The sequence below is a fragment of the Meleagris gallopavo genome, chromosome 1 (assembly GCF_905368555.1).
Source record: "Meleagris gallopavo chromosome 1, MGAL_WU_HG_1.1, whole genome shotgun sequence".
Lineage (NCBI taxonomy): Eukaryota > Metazoa > Chordata > Aves > Galliformes > Phasianidae > Meleagris > Meleagris gallopavo.
Window position 1 is genome coordinate 168,087,741 of NC_139404.1, and position 20,839 is coordinate 168,108,579.

At 41.5% G+C, this 20,839-nt stretch overlaps 1 protein-coding gene across 8 annotated transcripts in view; it reads right to left on the reverse strand.

Annotated features, from left to right (window-relative positions):
* Nucleotides 1-8,242: 8,242 nt before the first annotated feature.
* The window catches only part of ATP7B (ATPase copper transporting beta), a 33,108-nt gene continuing 20,511 nt past the window's right edge, over nucleotides 8,243-20,839 (reverse strand). For 4 of the 8 annotated variants that reach the window (XM_010728775.4, XM_085215924.1, XM_010728771.4 and 1 more), the window contains exons 11-20: nucleotides 20,493-20,647; nucleotides 20,153-20,287; nucleotides 18,055-18,249; nucleotides 16,965-17,147; nucleotides 15,298-15,496; nucleotides 13,866-14,012; nucleotides 12,433-12,575; nucleotides 10,063-10,492; nucleotides 9,161-9,263; nucleotides 8,243-8,637 (exon numbers count right to left, since the gene is read on the reverse strand). In XM_010728775.4, the coding sequence (XP_010727077.2) occupies nucleotides 8,373-8,637; nucleotides 9,161-9,263; nucleotides 10,063-10,492; nucleotides 12,433-12,575; nucleotides 13,866-14,012; nucleotides 15,298-15,496; nucleotides 16,965-17,147; nucleotides 18,055-18,249; nucleotides 20,153-20,287; nucleotides 20,493-20,647 (1,955 nt within the window). In that variant the 3' untranslated portion in view covers nucleotides 8,243-8,372. The remainder of the gene's footprint in view (nucleotides 8,638-9,160; nucleotides 9,264-10,062; nucleotides 10,493-12,432; nucleotides 12,576-13,865; nucleotides 14,013-15,297; nucleotides 15,497-16,964; nucleotides 17,148-18,054; nucleotides 18,250-20,152; nucleotides 20,288-20,492; nucleotides 20,648-20,839) is intronic. The other 4 variants (XM_019612125.3, XM_010728772.4, XM_010728776.4 and 1 more) reach the window with 4 other exon arrangements.

Genomic DNA, 20,839 nt, shown 5'->3' on the forward strand with positions numbered 1-20,839 from the left:
TGGCCAATTTCACTCACCTGTTTGCATCATCTTGGCAGGCTAATGCCTGAAGCTTGAAGTCAGGCTTATTAAGTAAATGGGATGATAATTTTCTAAGACAACAGGAGAGCCTTAGCAGAAGAGAAACCATGGTCACTGAAGCACTGAATTCTGTAAATGAGAACACTGGGATCAATAAAAACCAAGAAAAGACAAAAAATAGACTAATGTTCTCTTGAAACAAAATGTGATAGCAGCTGCTGCAGCTGGGGCAGCCCTTGGAGCACATGTGCTTGCACCCAGTTACTGCTTTAGTGCTTTCTTGGGGTGCAAGCCATGGTGCCATGAGTTGGAACAGCTCCGGGATCACGTGCTCCATGCCCCAGTGTGATCTGAGCCATGAACCAGGTAATAAGAACACAGCAGTCACTGTGGTGTGCCATTCCTGTCTCTGCTTTGCTGGTTCTCAGGTGTTAAAAGCGCTTTTTTTCCCCCCTGAAGCTGGTGCATGCATTGCCAAAACATTGTGGCAATTCACAGCATCAAATGTGCGTAAGAGATTGAATGAGTTCAGCATTAATAACAGGGGCTGTCCTTCTTCTCATTACACCGACTGCCATTTCTATAAGCCGTGTTTTAATTAATAAGCAAACTGAAGAAAAGCATTCAGAGGAAGCACTGCCATTAGTGCAGACGGGTAAGCACAGTGTGTCATGCACACACTAGGATAGAACTTTTAATCTGTTCTTTCCATAACTCTTCATGTTTCTTATTGCTGGGTTTTCCCGTGTGTCTTTGTTCTGACTTACTCATTCAAGAATGATGCTGAAAGCACTGGAAGAGCTGGTGAGTACAGAGAGAGGGAAGAAATTGGAGAAGCAATCATGCTTGCCTGGATTAGAGATCACTTGCTTGTCTGCCGGTGACCTGTTTTGTTTGTTCATGTCTATTTATGAAGTGGGCACCTTTCCCCTATCCCTCACAGCTGTGGTTCCCCTCCAGCACAAATGCTGCTGCAGTGGACCTTCTCAATGCCTCCTTGGCCTGCATGGCTGGGTCAACTTCACAGCTATAATCTACCTCGTTTCCAGCAGGAAGAAAGCAGCATGCTGCCCAGCAGCCTTCCCTGCTTCTGCTCTGCCCCTGGGATGCTGACAGCTCATGGAGCTCCACTTTCTGTAAGCAGAACAATCAGACAACAGCTTCTGAGTGAGTCCTTTGTGGCACAAACATATTGGCAGCTCTATAGGTTGCTTCTTTTAATCCTCCTGCCATACAGAGAGGATAAAATTCCCGACACAAATGGCAACTCTGCAGCAAGTATCTGCCATAATTACAGTAATTATATTGTCTTCACACTCTCTTATGAATCAGTGACAGTATGTATTTAATGAGCCGTTTCCTGTTCAGCAGGTTGCTCCCAGCCTCTCCGATTTTCAGCTGCAATGCAGAGCTGTCTGAAAATAACATTAACCCTCACGGGGAACAGCAGCACCGCTGTGACAAGAGCTGCACGCAGCCCCAGGTGCCACACGTCCATCCCCTTGCTGGGCCTGCTGCATGATGGTCTGCTGCCGGGTCCTGTAAGAAAGCCAAAGGGTTTGCTGCCTTTTCACAGCAACCAGATAATTTTGCAGCCTGTGGGCTTGTAGGGGTCCAGAAAAACAGCTGTTGCCCACGCAGGGATAGTGCTGGAGGCACGCTGTGGCTGGCACCATGCACATGTGGCAGTGCTGGCACATCCCATGCACCCCTGGTACGTGGGGAGTCTAAATCCCATCTGAAGGTATGGGTTGGTGCTGAGCACACAGCTCAGGTGCACGATGCTCAGCTTTCCTGCTTATCTTGTGAGATCTCAGCTTGTCAAAGGAAAACAGAAAAGAAAGCTAACATTAATCTTGGCAGACAGCAGGTGAGCAGCTCAGGAATCACTTAGCTGTCAGATAATACAAACAAGATAGCAATTCAAAGCTCCAAACAAATCATCAGTGGCCTAAAATCTTCTGTTCCCCAGCTTGATAATGTCAAGTCAAACCCAAATTTTAGGCACACTCTATCCTCTGGCTTAAACTGCCCCTTTTTCACTTTTCCCCCCTTGGTGCTAATGAGCATTGACTGTGTTAGATTTTCAGATGCTTTGCAAATAAAGGGGATTCTGTGGCTGGAGCTGAGCCTGCAGTGACATCTCGTGGTCCACCAGCCCTAGCAGCCACCTGGCTCCTGGCTGCAGCACTCACCAACAGTAACCAATAATGAACAGCTAAAAAACAGCACTAACTATTACATACGTCCCAGGGGAGCTGAATGCCCAAGTGGTGAAAGCAACAAACATATCCTCATGGGAAATCCCTTTCCCTTCCTGTGTAGCACCTGGGGAATCATTAGAAATCACCCTTTTATGCATAAAAAGCTGACAAAAATCAGAGTGTTGCAAAGAGAGACTGTGGATGGGTCTGCAAAGGCTCACTGATTTTAACAAGAAACAAGTGAAGAATCCATCTCTCTCCTCCTATGTTTGTGCCTATCCAGGACTCTCATGCAAGCAGGACAGCAAGAATCCAAACAGAGTCATAGAATGGCTTGGGTCAGAAGGGACCTCAAAGATCATCCAGTTTCAATCCCCTGTCATGGGCAGTGCCACCCAGGACCCCATCCAACCTGGCCTTGAGTGCCTCAAGGGATGGGGCATCCACAGCTTCTCTGGGCAGCAAAGCTCTGGGCAGGATGCTCTGCCCTTCACCACTTCTTCACTTGTTGTGGCTCTCAAATCATTTCCCACTGAAAACCAGCACAACTCACTGCTGGTATCTTAGCAGAGGAAATGAAACATGACATTTCAGTGTTAGCTGATTTATCATCCTCCGCCCCATTGGATTATTTCACCAGTGACTCATTTGTGTTCTTCACACACAAGTCCATTCAGAGAAGATACAATCCCTGTAAGGCTGTTTAGTCAAAAACCAGTTTTAATCAGCCTGCAGAGAAAGCAAGCTGTTTGTTTGCTCGGAAAATGGGAAGGGAGGAGGAAATTAAACGAATCATAGAATCATAGAATGGCTTGGTTTGGAAAGGCCCTCAAAGATCATCTAGCTCCAACCCCTTGCCGTGGGCAGGTTTGTCAACCACTAGATGAGGCACTAGATCAGGTTGCCCAGGGCCCCATCCAACCTGGCCTTGAACACCTCCAGAGATGGGCATCCACAGTTTCTCTGGGCAACTTTTGCCAGGGCCTCACCGCCCTCTCTGTGAAAAACTTCCTCTGACATCTAGTCTAAATCTTCTCTCCTTTAGTTTAAAACCATTCCCCCTTGTCCTAGGACTGTAAATTCCTCCTGATTTCCCTCCTGCTTATAAATGTTAGAAAGCTGCAATGAGGTCTCCCCACAGCATTTTCTTCTCCAGACTGAACGAACTCAGCTCCTTAAGACTGTCTTCATAGGGGAGATACTCCAGCACTCTGATCATCAAATGCAATCATTTGTTTTCTGTCACCATAGAGCACCAAAAATTTTCTGGCAAAACTACAGCATGAGAAAGAAAATGGTTGAAAAACTTTGCATAAACAATGCTCCAGATCTATTGTACTAAAAATCACATGGAAACCAAACTTACCACAAAATCATAGGGGTTGGAAGGGACTTCTAGAGATCATCAAGGCAACCCCTGCTAAAGTAGGTTCCCTACAGCAGGTTGCACAGGTAGGTGTCCAGATGGATCTTGAGTATCTCCAGAGAAGGAGACTCCATGACCTCTTTGGGCAGCCTGAACTGGGCAGTTCCAGTGCTCCATCACTCAGACAGTAAAGAAGTTCTTCCTTGTGTTAGAGTGGAACTTCCTGCATCCTAGTTTCTGCCCATTGCTTTTCGTTCTATTGCTGCTCACCACCTAAAAGAGTCCACCCCATCAACTTGACTTCCTTGACTTTAAATGTTTATAAGCAGTGATGAGATCCTCTCTCAGCCTTCTCTTCTCCAGGCTAAACAGTCCCAGGTCTCTCAGCCTTTCTCATACAGGAATGGATAAGATATATTAGATCTTATAAGACCCATTAGATAGATCTTATCCATTAGACAGATGCTATCCATGAGATGTCTTCTTTGTTCGCAAATATATATAATATAATATATATATGTGTGAACATGGACACTACACTTTTCCAAGGACAAATAAACTAATACCCAGAGAGTGGTAGAGATTTAAAGAAAACAAGGTCACCTCTCCAGTATGGCTAGGGCATTTCTATGCATATCATTCAGTATATCAATGTTTAGCCTCAGATCTGCAGCACCTGAGTCATACTGGGGGAACTTGAGACATTTGTATACCTAAGACCAACATTGATTTGATGGTTGGACTAGATGATCTTAGAGGCTTTTTCCAACCTTAAAGATTACCTGAAAGAAGAGCCCTTCTTTTAGGGCCCTTCCTGAAACCGTGATCCTGTTTCTGGCTCCAGGTCCCACAGAACATTGGTTTCAGGCCAGCACCCTGCTGTACCAGGGCTCTGCAGGCAGGTTTCTCTGTCAGAGAGAAGGAAAGCTCACGATTATGTCATGCAGAAATGTGAATACGGTGCTCCATTTCATACATCCCTCTGGTGAGTCAGCTCAGGTTTAACAAGAACACATCATCACGAGCGTCAGGACTTACATTTGTTTCTCTTGAGTATATGTACCCAGCCTAACTTCTTTATATTCTTTCATGCATGTTTCACAGGAGTTTACATTTTAAGACATTGTGCAAATACAGTTACTAAATATGAACATATTTTCCAGTTAATTTGATTATATTAAGTAAACTCAAAGCTAATCTTTCCTCCAGCCTTTTGGCCCCTCTTGAGAGCAGCACAGTGTGCTCAGTTTACAGTCCTCTGCTCAGTTAACATGCCAGCCCACGTCACTGTCACAGCCCACAGAAATAAGAGTCAACAGGGTTGGAGAGAATTTCAAGACAGGACTCACCTCTGCCTGAAGCATTTCCAACAGGTACGTGCTCAATTGCCACACAGCTCAGGAGCCTGCCTTGATAATCTCTTCCTGCTAGTTCCTCCTCAGTGACTGATCTAAATCTTCCTTGAATCACTAAGCTTCTTAATTTTTCTTCTATCCACCGTGGACATAAGACACTGAAAAGATGAAAGGACTCAATTGTTCTCTTCATATTTGAAGACTTGTAGTATGCTGTTCAGAAACCTACTGAATCTATTTCATTCTCAGCTACTTGCGTCCTGATGTTTTCTTGATTTCACTTCAATCTCATTGCTGCTTTCTGAACTGCTTACATTTCCTAACAAGCATAGCACAGAACCAGACCTGCTACTTCAGCTGATGCCTGGCCAGAGCTGAACAGTTATTTTACATCATGTAGATGACAATGTTTATACACCACCATGTATCTGTTCCATTGTGCAGCACCAGTGTTGTTAGAACAGGTCACCAAGAAAACGCAAATCACCTACCTGACATTTTTCTGCCCAGCTGATTTCTAATTTCTTTGTCCAATATCTCAAGATGGCTTGGAATCCTAATTTCACCCTTCAACGTGCTTTCAACCTCACCTGCCTCAATGCACAGTACAACACTGTCCTTTTCCCCTGCTTTGTGAACCAGATCACAAAACTGGTGAGGGGCCTGGGAGCACAGACCTTATGAGGAGGGAGCAGCTGAAGGAGCTGGGATTGTTCAGTCTGAAGAAGAGGAGGCTCAGGGGAGACCTTATTGCTCTCTGTAACTGCCTGAAAGGAGGTTGTAGTGAGCTGGGGTTTGGCCTCTTCTCTTGTGTAACTGGTGATAGGACTAAAAGGAATGGCTTCAAGCTGTGCCAAGGGAGATTCAGGCTGGACGTTAGGAAATACTACTTCTCTGAAAGCGTGGTCAGGCACTGGAATGGGCTGCCCAGGGAGGTGGTGGAGTCACCAACCCAGGAGGTGTTCAAGGAATGTTTGGACGCTGTGTTGAGGGATGTGGTTTAGTGAGAACTATTGGTGATAGGTGGATGGTTGGACTGGATGATCTTGCAGGTCTTTTACAAGCTTGGTGATTTTGTGATTCTGTGATTTTCTTATCCCATATAAACTGTAATTTTGAATATGCACACTATGATCTTAAACATAAGCTTTCGTACTTGTTGTGTTCATGAGCAGAAGACTAATCTCACCAGTTGACTGGTCCAAACTTTCAAAAAGTGGAGATCAAGTCAACAATAGAATCAAGTCTTAGCTCTGCTGAAATCTATCAGAAAAGTTCTTGCAACTTCCAACAACACAAGGATGTGACCCACCAGAACAGATTAATAGATTGAATTTCTTGGTTTTATTTTTGTCAGAGCCAAGCATGCTAAGATCAGAGACTTGCACAGCATGCCATACAAACTGAATTGCTTGTTGGCAATGACATTTTGCACATACATCTCACAGTCCATCAATTACTGTTTATATGTGGTTGTTTGGTAGGTTGTATTTCTTGAAGGGTACAGAAAAAAAAAAAATAAGCCAAGACACACGTTTTGTTTGTTTAAAAAAAAACACCATATTTTTTTTACTGTAAGCGCTGGTAAGAAAACATAAAATAGTGAAACGGTAGACTTCCCCTAAAGGCCACATAAAGGCATTTATGGCATGTCTGAGAAGTGTGAGTGCTGTGAAAGTCATCTCTGCATGTATAAGGAGATTTTACAGTTTTAAAACACGAGTAATTGTATTTTAGACAATGTTGTTGATGTTTTCTTGTGACAGCTCAAATGTAATATTAAGAAGAGAGAACAGGAAGACCTGCCTGATGCTTTAGGGTCTTGTAAATACAAATAACAACACAAAATTAGGAGGAGTGGGACTTGAATCTCTGTTTGAAACCATTCTGTATTTAAGTCAGTGAACGTTACCTCATATTGCTTAGTGCAGTAATTCCTGTTCTTTCACCTCTCAAATCAGAATATAAAACTCTGGGCTGCTTACTTCAGAGTCCCACAGTTCAGCAGTACAGCACCACAGGGCCAGGTCCAGTGCACTTCAGCAGTTGGTTCCTATTGTACCGACCCTAAATGGTGTTAAGGGTTGAATTCAACCCTCCGAGAGTGATAAAGCTACTGCCAGCTTTGGTAAAGACAATGAAGTGAAAGGTGGGTTTCTCAGCACCTTAATTTCTTATTAAACTAGAGTAAAAAAGGAACTTGAAACCAATTGAAAACACAGATATCCATTTACCTTAAAATTCAAGCTATTGTAGATCTTCATACCCTTCTGTCATCAGGAAGAATTACTTAAACTATGGCAACAAGAAATCCCACGTTTTAAGGCCACTTTTCAACCATTCCCTTTTAACCTCATGGCTGCACTTTAAGCAACCGGTAAGCTGGTTGTAAGCTGATTTATGTAATGAACTCACTTCATCCAGCCATGCTGGAGTCACACCAACTGTAGACATAGTTCTGCTTTCAGTCACTCCGTGGTAACTGCCAGCTTCGTTCACACTGACAGAAATTCTTCACTTGGTCAGAGGGAAGAAATTGCCGACTGCCAACTATCCAGGACTGTCAGGGATCGTGCAAGATATCCACAGGAAAATTATGTACTAACTCAGATCACTAATTGCTCTGCCTTCATGGGTTTCCTTAAGAATGGAAAATTCCTAGTGACTTAAAGGAATTTATCCCAAACAGGGATATCTGTAAACATAGTAATAAGTCATAGAAGATGTCTTGTTTGGAGAAAGGGAAGAAAAAAGAGCTCCTATGGAGCAATAGAAAAAGTCTAAGAAAGCAGTGGGAATCACAGAACAAGTTCAGTGTGAAAACGTGCATCAAAAGAGTTCGATAGTTGAAAGAAAGTGAAAGTCTTTGAAAGAGACTTTTCAGAGAGATATAGTCAGTGAAACACTGAAGCTTTTTTGGTCCAAGAAGATGCACGTGAATCCTAAGTATAAAGTGCTCCCACAGTGACATGGCTAGTTAGGATTCTGTGCATTCCAACCACAGAGCTCCTTATGCAGTGGATATTTTCACATGGGCATAGATTTTGGAGGCTATGAACATATTTTTTGTTTCATGTGCTCTTGAAAGAATAGACTTAGAAAGGGTGTGAAGTATGAAATTTGGTGCCCAGCAGACAGTCCAAAAGACAGAAACTCTATTAGACTCTGAAAATTACTATTGTTTCATTATTTCACTAATTGCTACGTGCAAATGAGCACAATAGAGTCACAGATTCTTTCAGTGACTAGGAATAACTGGTGACCTGAAAAAATCCACAATCCATACAACACAAAACTGAATTGTAATTGTTTTATGAGCCAGAGGAATAATTTCACTTAAAACCTTGAGACTCTTGATGACATGACTCAGTCCCTGTTGTCACTGGTGAGGTGGAACATTCCCTGCTGTACTGAGAACACAACACTTCAGATGTACTGTTCTTCATCTCCTCCATTCATCAGCAGTGACCACTTGTCCCCTTCCTCCTCAAAAAACCCATTTTGTCTCGGGAGCTTGTCTGAAGTCAAGGAAGAGAGAGAAACTTGACTAATTTGATCCCAAGGAGCCGATCTGGATGAATCCCTCCTCCTATCATCCATTCCAATATGAACACTGATTTGGGAAGGAGTAAGTGGCTTCATGCGGCCTTGAGCTTGAGCTTCATAACTTTCTGTGTCTGGCTTCTTATAACTGAGAAAGAGAAAAGACAGTTTGTATCAAGAAGTCAGTGTGGAGAAGCACGGTCAGAATCGTGATGCAATAATAGATTTCCTACATTAGTTCACACTTTGCACCACAGAAGACCCTCAGCTACAGTAGAAATATCTGAAGGTTTGGAATATTTTCAGAGACTGCAAAAAGTCTTATCTTTTAAAATATGTTTGTTCGCAATGCTCTTAAAAATATGCCCACTGCAGCTGCACCCAAAAATGTACTATGAAAAGCACAAGTGTTACTGAACTAGATCTCCAACAGAATGCCCATGTGGCATCCAGTCACTATTTTAGCTGCTAGCTAAAGAATGCTCAACAGTCTTATCCCAAGCATGTGAATAACAGTGACATCCATCTCTTTTGCAGACAAGAATTAGACACCACCATGCTAAAGGACTTCGGGTATTTTTAGGTATATAAAATCCAAACTAATGTCTCACTTGCATCCCAGCAGCACAGCTGCCTATGGTTCCTCATTTACTTAGCATAAGATAACTTGCCATTTCAGCTGCAGGGAAGACAGCACGACAGACACAGAAGAAGCTGCCATGGCAGCTGATCCCATCCAAGGCTGAAGCACAAGACCAGCAGGCATGAACACACCTAGCAAAAGAACACAAAGACATCAGCCAGGGCAGTCTGTCCCAGTATGGATGTTTTTGTCCCTGCATACTATAGAACATATCAACATGACTTTTTGAGGTCTCTATAATCACAAATAGATCAACGTGTATTTTCTTACTTATTGTTCAACATGTTAAATATGTCCCTTCAGTTGCAAGGGATGGACTTTGCACAGATTCAGCTACAAGATTGCAGCCACAGGGCAAGACTGTGTGACCCTCCCAGGTATTCTGCACGTACAAAACAAAGCAAAAGCAATAGAAGTATAATAATAATAATAATAATAATAATACAGGCAAATGAGGGAGAAGCTACTAAAAAAAATTAAAAAATAGGGGGCTGTTTGAAGTTAGTTTTAAGTGGGAATTTAGAGCATGAGAAGATGTCTGATAGAAGCAGAGAAACCAAAGTTTGAGACAAAATATGAAATTCGAGGTGAATAAAAGAGGGAGTACCCAGAAGTTAAATGATCTCTCTGATTAGAGTTACGTTTAAATATACTAAAATGAATCCCTGAATATTGTTAAGTAAAACAAAATAAAATCATGATTTTTATTTTAAGATTTAAGTATTTGCTCTTAAGACCTTAAAATTTGGGGAACAAAGATTTCTTCTACCAGCATAAATATCTATGTACATATATATTTTGTTCTTCTGCTGAGTTTTAAATGCTCCAGGAACCTCTCTTCAGTTGCTTGAGCAGGAAATCCTGACAGGGGCACCACAGAGCTGAACCATGCTGCTGTCTTCCACAAGTTGATCTCTGACAACCACCTACCTGCTGCTATTGGTATTCCAAGCAGATTATAAATTAAGGCAAGAATCAGATTTATTCGTATTCTCCTCACTGTTCTCTTCGATAAGTGAATACTGGCAACTACATCCAGCAAGTCATTCTGTAAGACAGAAGCGCACTGAAAGTATTCCACATGCAGTCTTTTGAATACTGAACTGAAAAGAGCTACAAAAAGTGACAGAAGGCAGGTCAAAACTGCAGTGCTCACTCGGATAAGAACAACATCTGCTGCTTCAATGGCAACATCGGTACCCGTTCCAATTGCAATTCCAATGTCGGCCCTGGCTAGCGCAGGGGAATCATTGACTCCGTCACCAACCATCGCAACCCTTCTCCTCTCATTTTGGAGTTCTTGGACCTTTGCAACTTTGTGAGAAGGAAGAACCTCAGCAAAGACTTTTTTGATCCCAACCTACACACGAAGAAAAAAACACATGCTTATTGGTGATATGCTGAAAGGAAAAGCCATCTGCTGCTCTGGGAGAAGGGCAAACAAAGGAAGATCACTCAAATAAATTGCAAGCAACACAGAAAGCTGAAAAGCAACATGCCTTTAGCATAAGGGTGAATGGTTTTTATTTTTTTTATTTTTTTATTTTTAATAGGACAAGGGGGAACAGTTTTAAATTGAGACAGGAGAGGTTTAGATTAGATTTAGGAGGAAGTTTTTCAATCAGAGGGTGGTGAACACTGGAACAGGTTGCCCAAGGAGGTTGTAGATGCCCCATCCCTGGAGGCATTCAAGGCCAGGATGGATGTGGCTCTGGGCAGCCTGGTCTGGTAGTTGGCGACCCTGCACATGGCAGGGGGGTTGAAACTAGATGATCATTGTGGTCCTTTTCAACCCAGGCCATTCTGTGATTCTATGATAAGAAAGTGATTGATTACAGACTCCTCCATCACCACTGCAGAGGCTGGAACACCATGCACTGCCCTTGTCACCATGCCTTACAGAGCTTCTGGAGCTCTGTTGCCCTGGGAAATTAAGGTTTGATGGCTAAAATAGTCAGTTTTCAAATAAACATGCTGCTTGATGGATATGCATCAATAAAGGTTTCAAAGAAATGTGGACAGGAGTCGTAAATGATTAGGCACTTATGCTAGGGAAAACAGAAATGCCAACATAAATGTGCAAGTCCCAGGGAAACTATGGAGAGAATGCAGAGGGCTGCATAAATTCTTTCACCCACCTACTTCTCAACTTTGAGTTGCTACCAATGGCTTTAGTGCTACAACTGAAAAATAGGAGTGGGTATACTAAAAAGCACTGGGATAAACACTGTAGGTCTGCTTCACCAGATAGAGCACAGGAGGTAGAAGCTCTCTTTTTACTTCTCAAAAAGAAGAATTTTAAATGTTTTAGACTGATTTACCATTTTGCCACTGGAAAGGAAATGACAAAAAAATCAATGATGAAAATCTAGGTTGGCACCAAATAATGTTGTTTGAAAAGTTCACCTGAGCGAATGGAACTATAAACCAAAGTTTCTGAAAAAATTCCTCTCTTAACAAAGAAAGGTGGGCTGGGAAAGGACTTAAAAAACCTGAAGGTGAAAGAGTGGATTAAAATAGAAGAATTAAATCACATTGAGAAACAAAACAGGCCTCACAACCTAGGAGAAGCCATGTTGCTGGCTGAGTTTGCTCTTTCTATACATGAGGAAAGCAACACAGAGGCACATGGTAGATTAAGAATAGACCAGTGCAAAGGGCAAGTGGGAAATGGACATGGAGAGGGTATAAATGTCACGAGGTAGAGTCAGTATTTGGCTTTGCCTTTGGAATGTTGTTTATAGTTTGTGATCAAGGAAATCTCATGCACTCAACTTCTTTTAGATTGCTATGCCTCTTAACGATAAGAATTATTTTTATTATCATGTTATCCTCAAACTTACTGGCAAATCCCCACTTCCTGTACTAGGAACCAGACTAGACATTAAAGGCACATCCCTTTTTCAGTAAGGAAACACAAGTGCCCTTCAGCGAATGGAACTAGAAGGCTTCAGCTCAGCAATGAAGTAATTACTGCATGAAACTCAACACACCTCAAGGGATACTGAATGTTTGTCTTCAGTGGGATCTTCGTGCAGTCACCAGCCTTTACACAGGACTTAGAATCATAGAATCATAGAATCATCAAGGTTGGAAAACACCTAGAAGATCATCCAGTTCAACCGTCCACCAATCACCAGTAGTTCTCACTGAAAAGTTCACCTGAGTGCAGTCTAGTTCAAGAAAAGTTAGCCTTTCTTTAACGTATCCACGGAAACTCTGAGTGCCTAGTCCTAATTCACTGAAATAAGCAGAATTTTAGAAAGCCAATCACACATTTTGTAAAATGCAAGAAGGTACCTGAGTAGCAATGGCTTTTGCAGTTTTCCTGTTGTCGCCCGTTATCAGCACTACATCTATTCCCATGTTTTTCAGTGTGTGCACAGCCAGGGCTGCCTCCTGCTTGACAGTGTCTGCGATTGCAATCATTCCACATAAGGCACCTTCACAAAGAGATGTGCTGTGTTAAAAAGAGCTGTGGGCAGCAAAGTGGTAGCAAGAGAACAGGGCTCTCTCTGTCACAGTATGGTAAAGTAACTCTTTCTGGGTAATACTGACTTTCACAGGCCTGAACCACTGACTTAAATTTTCTTACCTATGGTCCCTTTCTTACACACACTCACACAAATGCTTTTCTAATTTACCTGTTTCAGATCTAAGAACAAAACTCCTCTGATACTTAGGAACCAGGCAGAAGGGGAGCATGATAGCTTTTAAACATGCCTGACTGATAGTTTTTTTTTTGTATGGGTGAACATGACTGTGGGCCACGGGAAGTTTTTGTAATTGTCAGATGTTGAAAGCACTCCTCCAGCATTTAGAATATTTGCTTTTATATCCCCTAAATCTTTCAGGATTGGATCTCTATTATAATTAATTACTTTTGGACAGGAGTGCTGTACCCAACACTTATCATCTGAAAGGTGTATCCATATGAATTACAACAATCTAATGTTATTTTTATCATTGCGTGTTATATTTTAAAAGTAATGATTTAAGAAGGTTTTCATCATCTGTTACTCTGGTCATCATCATCAGCAATGCTAGGAACACCGAGTATACATCAGGCCCCTGATTTCTATGTTAAGAGCATTTGATTTTTCTGGACATTAATGGAATCCTGGTTGAGACATGCAGATGCCTCTGAAAATTACTCTGTGGGCACAACAAAATTATTTTTTCGCTAATTAAATCAGAGGCCCCATATCAGGATCACAGACCCAATGGAAACTTATCACCATTACAGCAGTTTCTCTTATTAAGGCTTTGTCTAGGTTTCCCTTTCTGTACATTTAGTACAGAATAGAAACCCTCTGGCAAAACTCATTTAGTCTAATCTAGTGTCTCTTTTATACTTGAATGATCTAATGACTTGTCATGTTTATTAATGAAATATTTTGATATCAGAGATGCAGCAGGTCAGCCTGTAATCCTTAAGCAATGCAAAGACAGGATGGGACATATTTGTGCAGTTGTACACTCTGCACACCACACTTTTTGAAAGTATATTTGGAAAATAACATTTAAATTAAAAACTACTCAGCAAGGTCTTATGAACACTATTCTAAGATGAAATACCTTTTAAGAACACCTGATACTTTGGCATTTTTACAAAGGGTTCTGTATTAAACAATATGTAATTTCTTGATACTAAACCACCACCAATTGTTTCAGTTTGTTTTTATCCTTACAATGGTACAATCAACTGATATTTATTAAGTCACAGTAGTTACCATCTATAGCCACTAATATGGCTGTCTGTCCTTTAGTTTCATGGTCTGTCATGGCATCATTGACATCATTTGCAATGTGCAAGCCATTCCGTCGCATCCACTCACGATTTCCAATCAATACTGAGTATGTGTGGGAAGATGATGAACCTTTTTGTGTGGACAAAAGAATAATGGGAAACTTAAAAATAGTAGACACGTCAGAGATGTTTGAAATGACAGTTTCAGGCTGCATTAGTTATACAAATGTATTCACAGAGGTTTTCTTTTTGTGTGTGTGTGCGTGTGTCTTTGACTAGCAAAGGTCACATCCAAAACACTTCATATTGAGGCTCATTTGAAGTGCTACTCCCATGACCAAACACATATGTACAGCTGCTGACTGATGACAGCCTCATAAAACTTTTCTCCTTCAAGACTCACTGTTTATACACAGAGCTGCGTCATAAACATAGTGGAAGTATTTGCATATATTTGCCTTTGTGAGTTTGCACTGTTTTTCACAAAAAGTGCAGTGTGCTGCATTGTTCACACAAATAATTACTTCTTTCAAATACAAAGGTCAGTCTTCTAAGAAAAAAGTAGTTTTGTTCTAGCAAACAATGAAACAGTACATAGACCACTTCATTATGAATTCAGTGCAACTTCACAAAGCCCTCTGAAGCAGGTGAGAAAATATTACATTAACGCCGCTCACAAATGGCACAGTTCTGATGATTAAAGTTCTTATTTTAATTCTTCTAAAAGCTTCCTCAAAAAGGTCAAGAGATACAATCTGCTGAAAAGAACTGATGAGCTTCTTAAGGAGGACTTTAAATGCGTATTCATTCCCTCATACAATACAAAAGAGCAAGTGCCTTCACAGAGCGTGAAACAAAAATAAATGCACTGGCTAAATCAAAAGCATCAGGCACTGAAACTTGGTTTGCAGATATAACCTGCTTCACTGCTGAATAAATTTTTTTAATTAAGTATCTTGAGAGATATTTGAATAGAAGACAAAAGGTCCAGGGTAATACGGAACTAAAATGTAGGACAAAAAAAATGGAGCAATAAGATAGCACATGTTGAATGTAACTTCTCTATGGAGGAAGATAATGCTAATTGTGCTCTCTGCTGGACCATTCTTCTGTCCAAAAGGGACCTTGCTGGGTATGCCTTATTGCTCATGTATTTTCCAACTTTTGGAGTATCAATCACTGTATCATCTAATCCTTAATTAGGTTTCTGAATTCCAAAGCAATTGAAGGTAGGGGAAAGGAGATTTTCAATTTCTATAAAGACATTTTTTTGTCCCTCATGTTCTTTGCCTCTCTCTCTCATAAGACTGCATTTCTGCTATTGCTAGTCTGGTAGAATTGCTTTACTATGCTCAGCACTGTGGATTCATTAGTCCTTGGATTACAACTAGCAGTTACTTTGGGGGCAGACATACCATTCGATTCAGAAAGTGTGATCAGTGTGTCATCTCCCACAGGAGCACTGCTGTCCCCACTCTTGTTAGCGTCCAACTTATCAACACCCTCCTCAGCCATGCCCACGACAGCCTCAACACCACCTACTTTGCAGCTGATGCCACAACCTGGGACTGCCTGGAAGTTGGTGCAGTATCCCAGGCTCTGAGTTCCAAGCTCCTGCAGAGATAACCAGAGTTCATCATCAGTTTGTGCTGACAATATGTGGTACAAATGTTAGATAACTGCCATCAAAAAGAGATTTTATTCCTCCTCTTTACAACCACTGATAGACTGGAAAGCAGCATGGAGCATCAGTAGTGGAGAAATAAAAATAAAGATGTCGTAGATGTGCTGGGGATTATACTTCTGAAGCAAACAGCATAGAGGTCACATCTCAGTCTCAGCCCTAGCACAAGCAAACCAAAAAGGATGACGTTTTCTGGTGGTTCAAAGATGAAGGAGGTACAGTGGTGGTTTATGACTTCAGCCAAGATTGGCAAACAAAAAGCAATACTACAAAAATAAAGCATACAGCTCTGGAAAGATGCAGCTTTTAATTAGCCACAAAGACAAGTGACTGCATGAGCCCAGTTCTCTCTCTCTCTCTCTCTCCACACACACACACAGAGTGTAAAACTGCATCTAATTCTTGGAGTAATCTGGTTGGATAATAATAAGTAAAATGGGGCTTGTGTGGAGTGTGAAAAAAAAGCCAGTGAGTAGCTTCAAAAGGGGTAACTACAGTCATATAAATTGCAAAAAGAATGGGAAAAAAAACCCACATCCTTTTATAAACAATTTATTCTGGCTTATTTCTGGAAATCAGAACTATATGTATCTTTCAGAGTAATAACTGATGCATACAATAACTACAGAAATTTCAGGGGAACTAAGACAAATTTGAAAAACAGGAAACGTGAAATATAAGAGGGGCCACTGAATCATTACCCACACTCATTTTTTCCTTCAAATTTACATGTTAACTTCTAAATTTCATCACTGAAAGATCTATCATTAATAAGTTTGAGATTCATCAACTAATGGCAAGTAGCTCAGTGACCTGCCTTAGCAGAAAGAAGTTATTTAAACTGGGCTTCTTATGTTGTTTCTAATTATGCTTTCATTCTTCCTGAAACATTTGATGAACACAAACAATATATAAAGGGCTTCTGAAGATTTGCAGAATTTGTGCAGGCATGAGTAATCAATTAGTGAAATTCACAAATATCACAGTTTAATATTCATGTTTGTTCCACAGCTTTTTGTCTAATCTATTCAGATAAGCAAGTGACTAATAGCAGTGACTACCACAATCAGGTAATGTGTGAAACGTCACCACACACTTCTGCTTCATGATGCTTTTTTAAGCTTACATATTCCTCCTGCATATATTCTGCAATCCTTCTTTTGTCATTGTCTGGGAAAACTTAGTAATATCTTGCTTGAGGACTCAGTAGCATGGCCACAAAACCAAAGTCCAGATTATGCCTCTCAGGTATTGTGCAGATTAAGGTAACATCTACCAGCTTCTCAGCCAGTTACTTTTCAGACAGGCCTCTCCTTCTGGAATCTGCTCATTTCACACAGCATTGCTGCATTCACATAGATCCTTTCAGATCTGAAATGGAACAGTAAGTCTAAGTACCTCTTTGCAGTATTTAGTGACCGCCACTCCTAAAGGATGCTCACTGCTGGCTTCTGCAGTGCCGACCACTGCCAGTACCTTCTTCAGAGAGAGCACGGCTGTGTCTCCCAGCAGAAGAACCCTCATGACTTTAGGGACTCCACAAGTAATGGTCCCCGTTTTATCAAACATCACAGTCTTGATCTGCAAGAAATAAACCAGAGTTACTGCCTAAGCTATGCGATCGTAGGGATGCTTGCATGCTTTGAGCATATAAATGCAGGCAAGACATCAATAATTAGTTGACAGTAACCAAAACAAGAGGAATAAACCTACAAAAGCCAGGAATTCCTGAATCATGGACTGTGTGTGCAGTAGATCTCTTTATGCTTTCTTATACATTCCTTGTATAGCTGAAGCTGCAGTATCATGCTGTACCCATACAAGGATCTCAACATCACAGCACTTGCTTTGTGTGAGTGTGTGCACACGTTTGAATGAATGAGAATTACTGTCAGTCTGGTTAATTTATTCTAATTATCCTTTTCACCTCTCCTTATCCTGCTTATGTCCAACTCAGTCTCTCACAGCATGGTGTAAACTCATCTTCTTTCTACTGGCTGTGGGCATGCCAAGTCCTTCTTTCTCCTTTTCCTCTTATCATCTGTTTGAAGGGCTTTTTCAGCCACCCATCTATCTTCCCCTCCCTAGACTAAAACAACTTCCAACCACACCGTTTTTCTCCTACATTTCAAGCCACTGATTATGAACAACATATATTTCACATCAGCCCTCAAGGAAAGAAGAAAAATGTTGGCTTTCTGGGAAGATGCTAAGAGAGCATGAATGCCAGAGACCTCACAAGGTCATGCAGAACATTAGCAGCCTCAAAGGCAACAGACTGCAGAAACTGCTGGCTCTCAACGCTTTGCCACCTACTTTGGATTGCGGAGAAAGAAGGTCAAAGTCATCTTCCTTGCCACCATGAACAGTTGCCAACGGGAAAAAAGAAATCTGCAGTCTTTCTCTTTATCAGAGAGATTTCCTGAGACATTATATTTGATGTGGCAACAGCTGGGAAAGCTACAAAGGTATAGAATGAACAATGAACCTTGTGTGCCATTTCCAGGGGTTTTCCGCCTTTGATGAGAATACCATTCTGCGCAGCAACTCCTGTGCCCACCATCACAGCTGTTGGGGTAGCCAAGCCTAAAGAACAGGGGCATGCAATGCTCAGCACAGTGATTGAGGTTTGAAATGCAAACCTCAGTATTAGTTCAGCTTTTGAAAGGTGCTTGTTCTGATTCTGTAAGAAGAGGGAGGAGAGGAGGCAAAAAAAAAAAAAAAAAAAGATTTGCTGATAGAAGGTAACATATGCACGATCAATCATAGTCATCTAAAAAAATACATTTAGCAGGAAACCTCAAGTATAGGAAAGTAATTTCTTATTGCTATAGTAATGGAAGAGAAAGGTCAGTGTTATGAATCGTTCATAGCAGTGTCTTGTGGTTTTCTTGCTACTCAAGCACATATGCTTCAGGAATTTCTGTTGGCCACCTTCACCTATTTAAGAAATATACCCTACCTAAAATGTAAATAAAACATAATAAATAACAAATACACTACAAGATGTTGCATTTTGGCCGAGGCAATCCCTGGCATTTATATAGACTGGAGGAAGATCTCCTTGAGAGCAGCCCTGAAGAGAAGGACTTGGGGGTCCTGGCAGACAAGAAGCTGGACATGAGCCAGCAGTGTGCGCTTGCAGCCTGGAAGGCCAACTGTGTTCTGGGCTGCATTAAAAAAGGGGTGGCCAGCAGGGAGAGGGAGGTGATTGTCCCCTCTACTTGGCTCTTGTGAGGCCCCATCTGCAGCACTGCGTCCAGGCCTGGGGCCCCCACTACAGGAAAGACTCAAAGCTCTTGGAATGGGTCCAGAGGAGGGCCTCTAAGATGATCAGAGGGCTGGAGCACCTCTCCTATGAGGAAAGGTTGAGGGAACTGGGATTGTTTAGCTTGGAGAAGAGAAGGATCCTGGAAGACCTCATTGTGGCCTTCCAGTACTTGAAGGGAGCATATAAACAGGAGGGGAACGGCTGTTTACTTGGTGGACAATGATAGGACAAGGGGAAATGGTTTTAAACTGAGCCACGGGAGGCTTAGGTTAGATATTAGGAGGAAGTTTTTCAGTCAGAGGGTGCTGATACACTGGAACAGGTTGCCCAAGGAGGTTGTGGATGCCCCATCCCTGGAGGCATTCAAGGCCAGGCTGGATGTGGCTCTGGGCAGCCTGGTCTGGTGGTTGGTGACCCTGCACATAGCAGGGGGGTTGAAACTGGAGGACCATTGTGGTCCTTTTCAACCCAGGCCATTCTATGATAAAATGCATTTAAACACAGCCTAACAGCATGGGGAGGCTGCAATAACTGCCTTATGTTCAGACACCAACTAAAGGGCAGTGTTCTGAGGGCGAATTCTGCCTTCAGAGTACAAACACTGTCCCCCATCATCACGGACAAGAGGATTTTTAGGAGACTGAAGATGCAGAGTCCCACTCCACAGGGATCTGAACTCAGTAACTTCAGGAAAGCAGCAAGTAAGCATTCCTGAATTTCCTCTCGTTTTGTGAACTAAAACAGATTTTATACAAGTGTGCTCATCATCCATGGGGGATACATCAGAATTATCCTCACACTAATGGGTGTGACAGAATGCCTCTACTCTCAGATGATGATGTAAATTGCCAGCACTGGTTTCCTCATCTAATAAAGAATAACTCTATTTCCAGGTGCACAGATAGCCACAGTTGCTGAGCACAGCAAATACACATCCTAAAGATAAGAGAAATCTCATTTGCCTTCTAAAGTCAAACCCACTATCTGCCAAGGAACAGTATGTTAAAAAAAATTTCAAGCACGATAGGAATGGTTCAGCTCCTTGCAGTGCAGTTACAAGTCATGCTTAATCCAGAAGGAATGCTTATCATTTCAGTTTGTAAGAACCCCATGCAACAATGAGGGCTAATGCACAAGTATATTTACACCCGCAGATATATTTTAATTAGTGTAATCATCCCCTTTGTGTAGAAAATACCACATTGCAACCTGGCAAACACTTTTGTACAATGCCAAGCCCTACAAACAGAAGATATTTTAATTTCAGTGGGAAATTGCTTAACAAGAAAATCCAACTCTTAATCAAATTACTTACAGGAAAATATTTCTGAATAATATCAAAATTTATAAAACCAATTGTGATCCATACTATCAAAGTCACTGTAGAAATTATGATGATAAATGGAACAAAATATCCACTAAACTTATCTGCCAGTTGCTGGATTGGTGCCTACAAAAAAAGAAAAACAGGTATTTGCATGTTTATGATCAAAACATGTGAATATGCAGAACTAATGAAAATAACAGTCTTTCATTATTTTCTGAAGTCTGGAAAAAGACACAGTTCACTGGTTGCATAAATGTGTCAAAATAGAGAATCTTTTTCTTATTTCATCAAAATCAATGAATAAGGTTTCCTTTTCTCTTACTTTTACCTTTGACATTTGAGCTTCTTCCACCAATTTCACTATCTGTGCCAGGGTGGTATCATTACCAACATGAGTTGCGTTAACAAGAACTGAGCCATGTGCATTTATAGAGCCAGCAATCACTGTGCTCCCAGGCTTTTTAGTGACAGGCATAGCTTCCCCTGGAAAGAAACACCAAAAATAAATGCATCAGATCAGTGCAAATACCTCTAATGACAATGAACACAGTACGTCAGCACACAGCTCACTGTACGCTAGCAAAATCAGCTAAGCAATAATGGCATGAAATTACATCTTGTATTTCTCAGTCTTCTGAAGGCATGTGTAAGTGGTGCCATACTTCTGTAAACCTT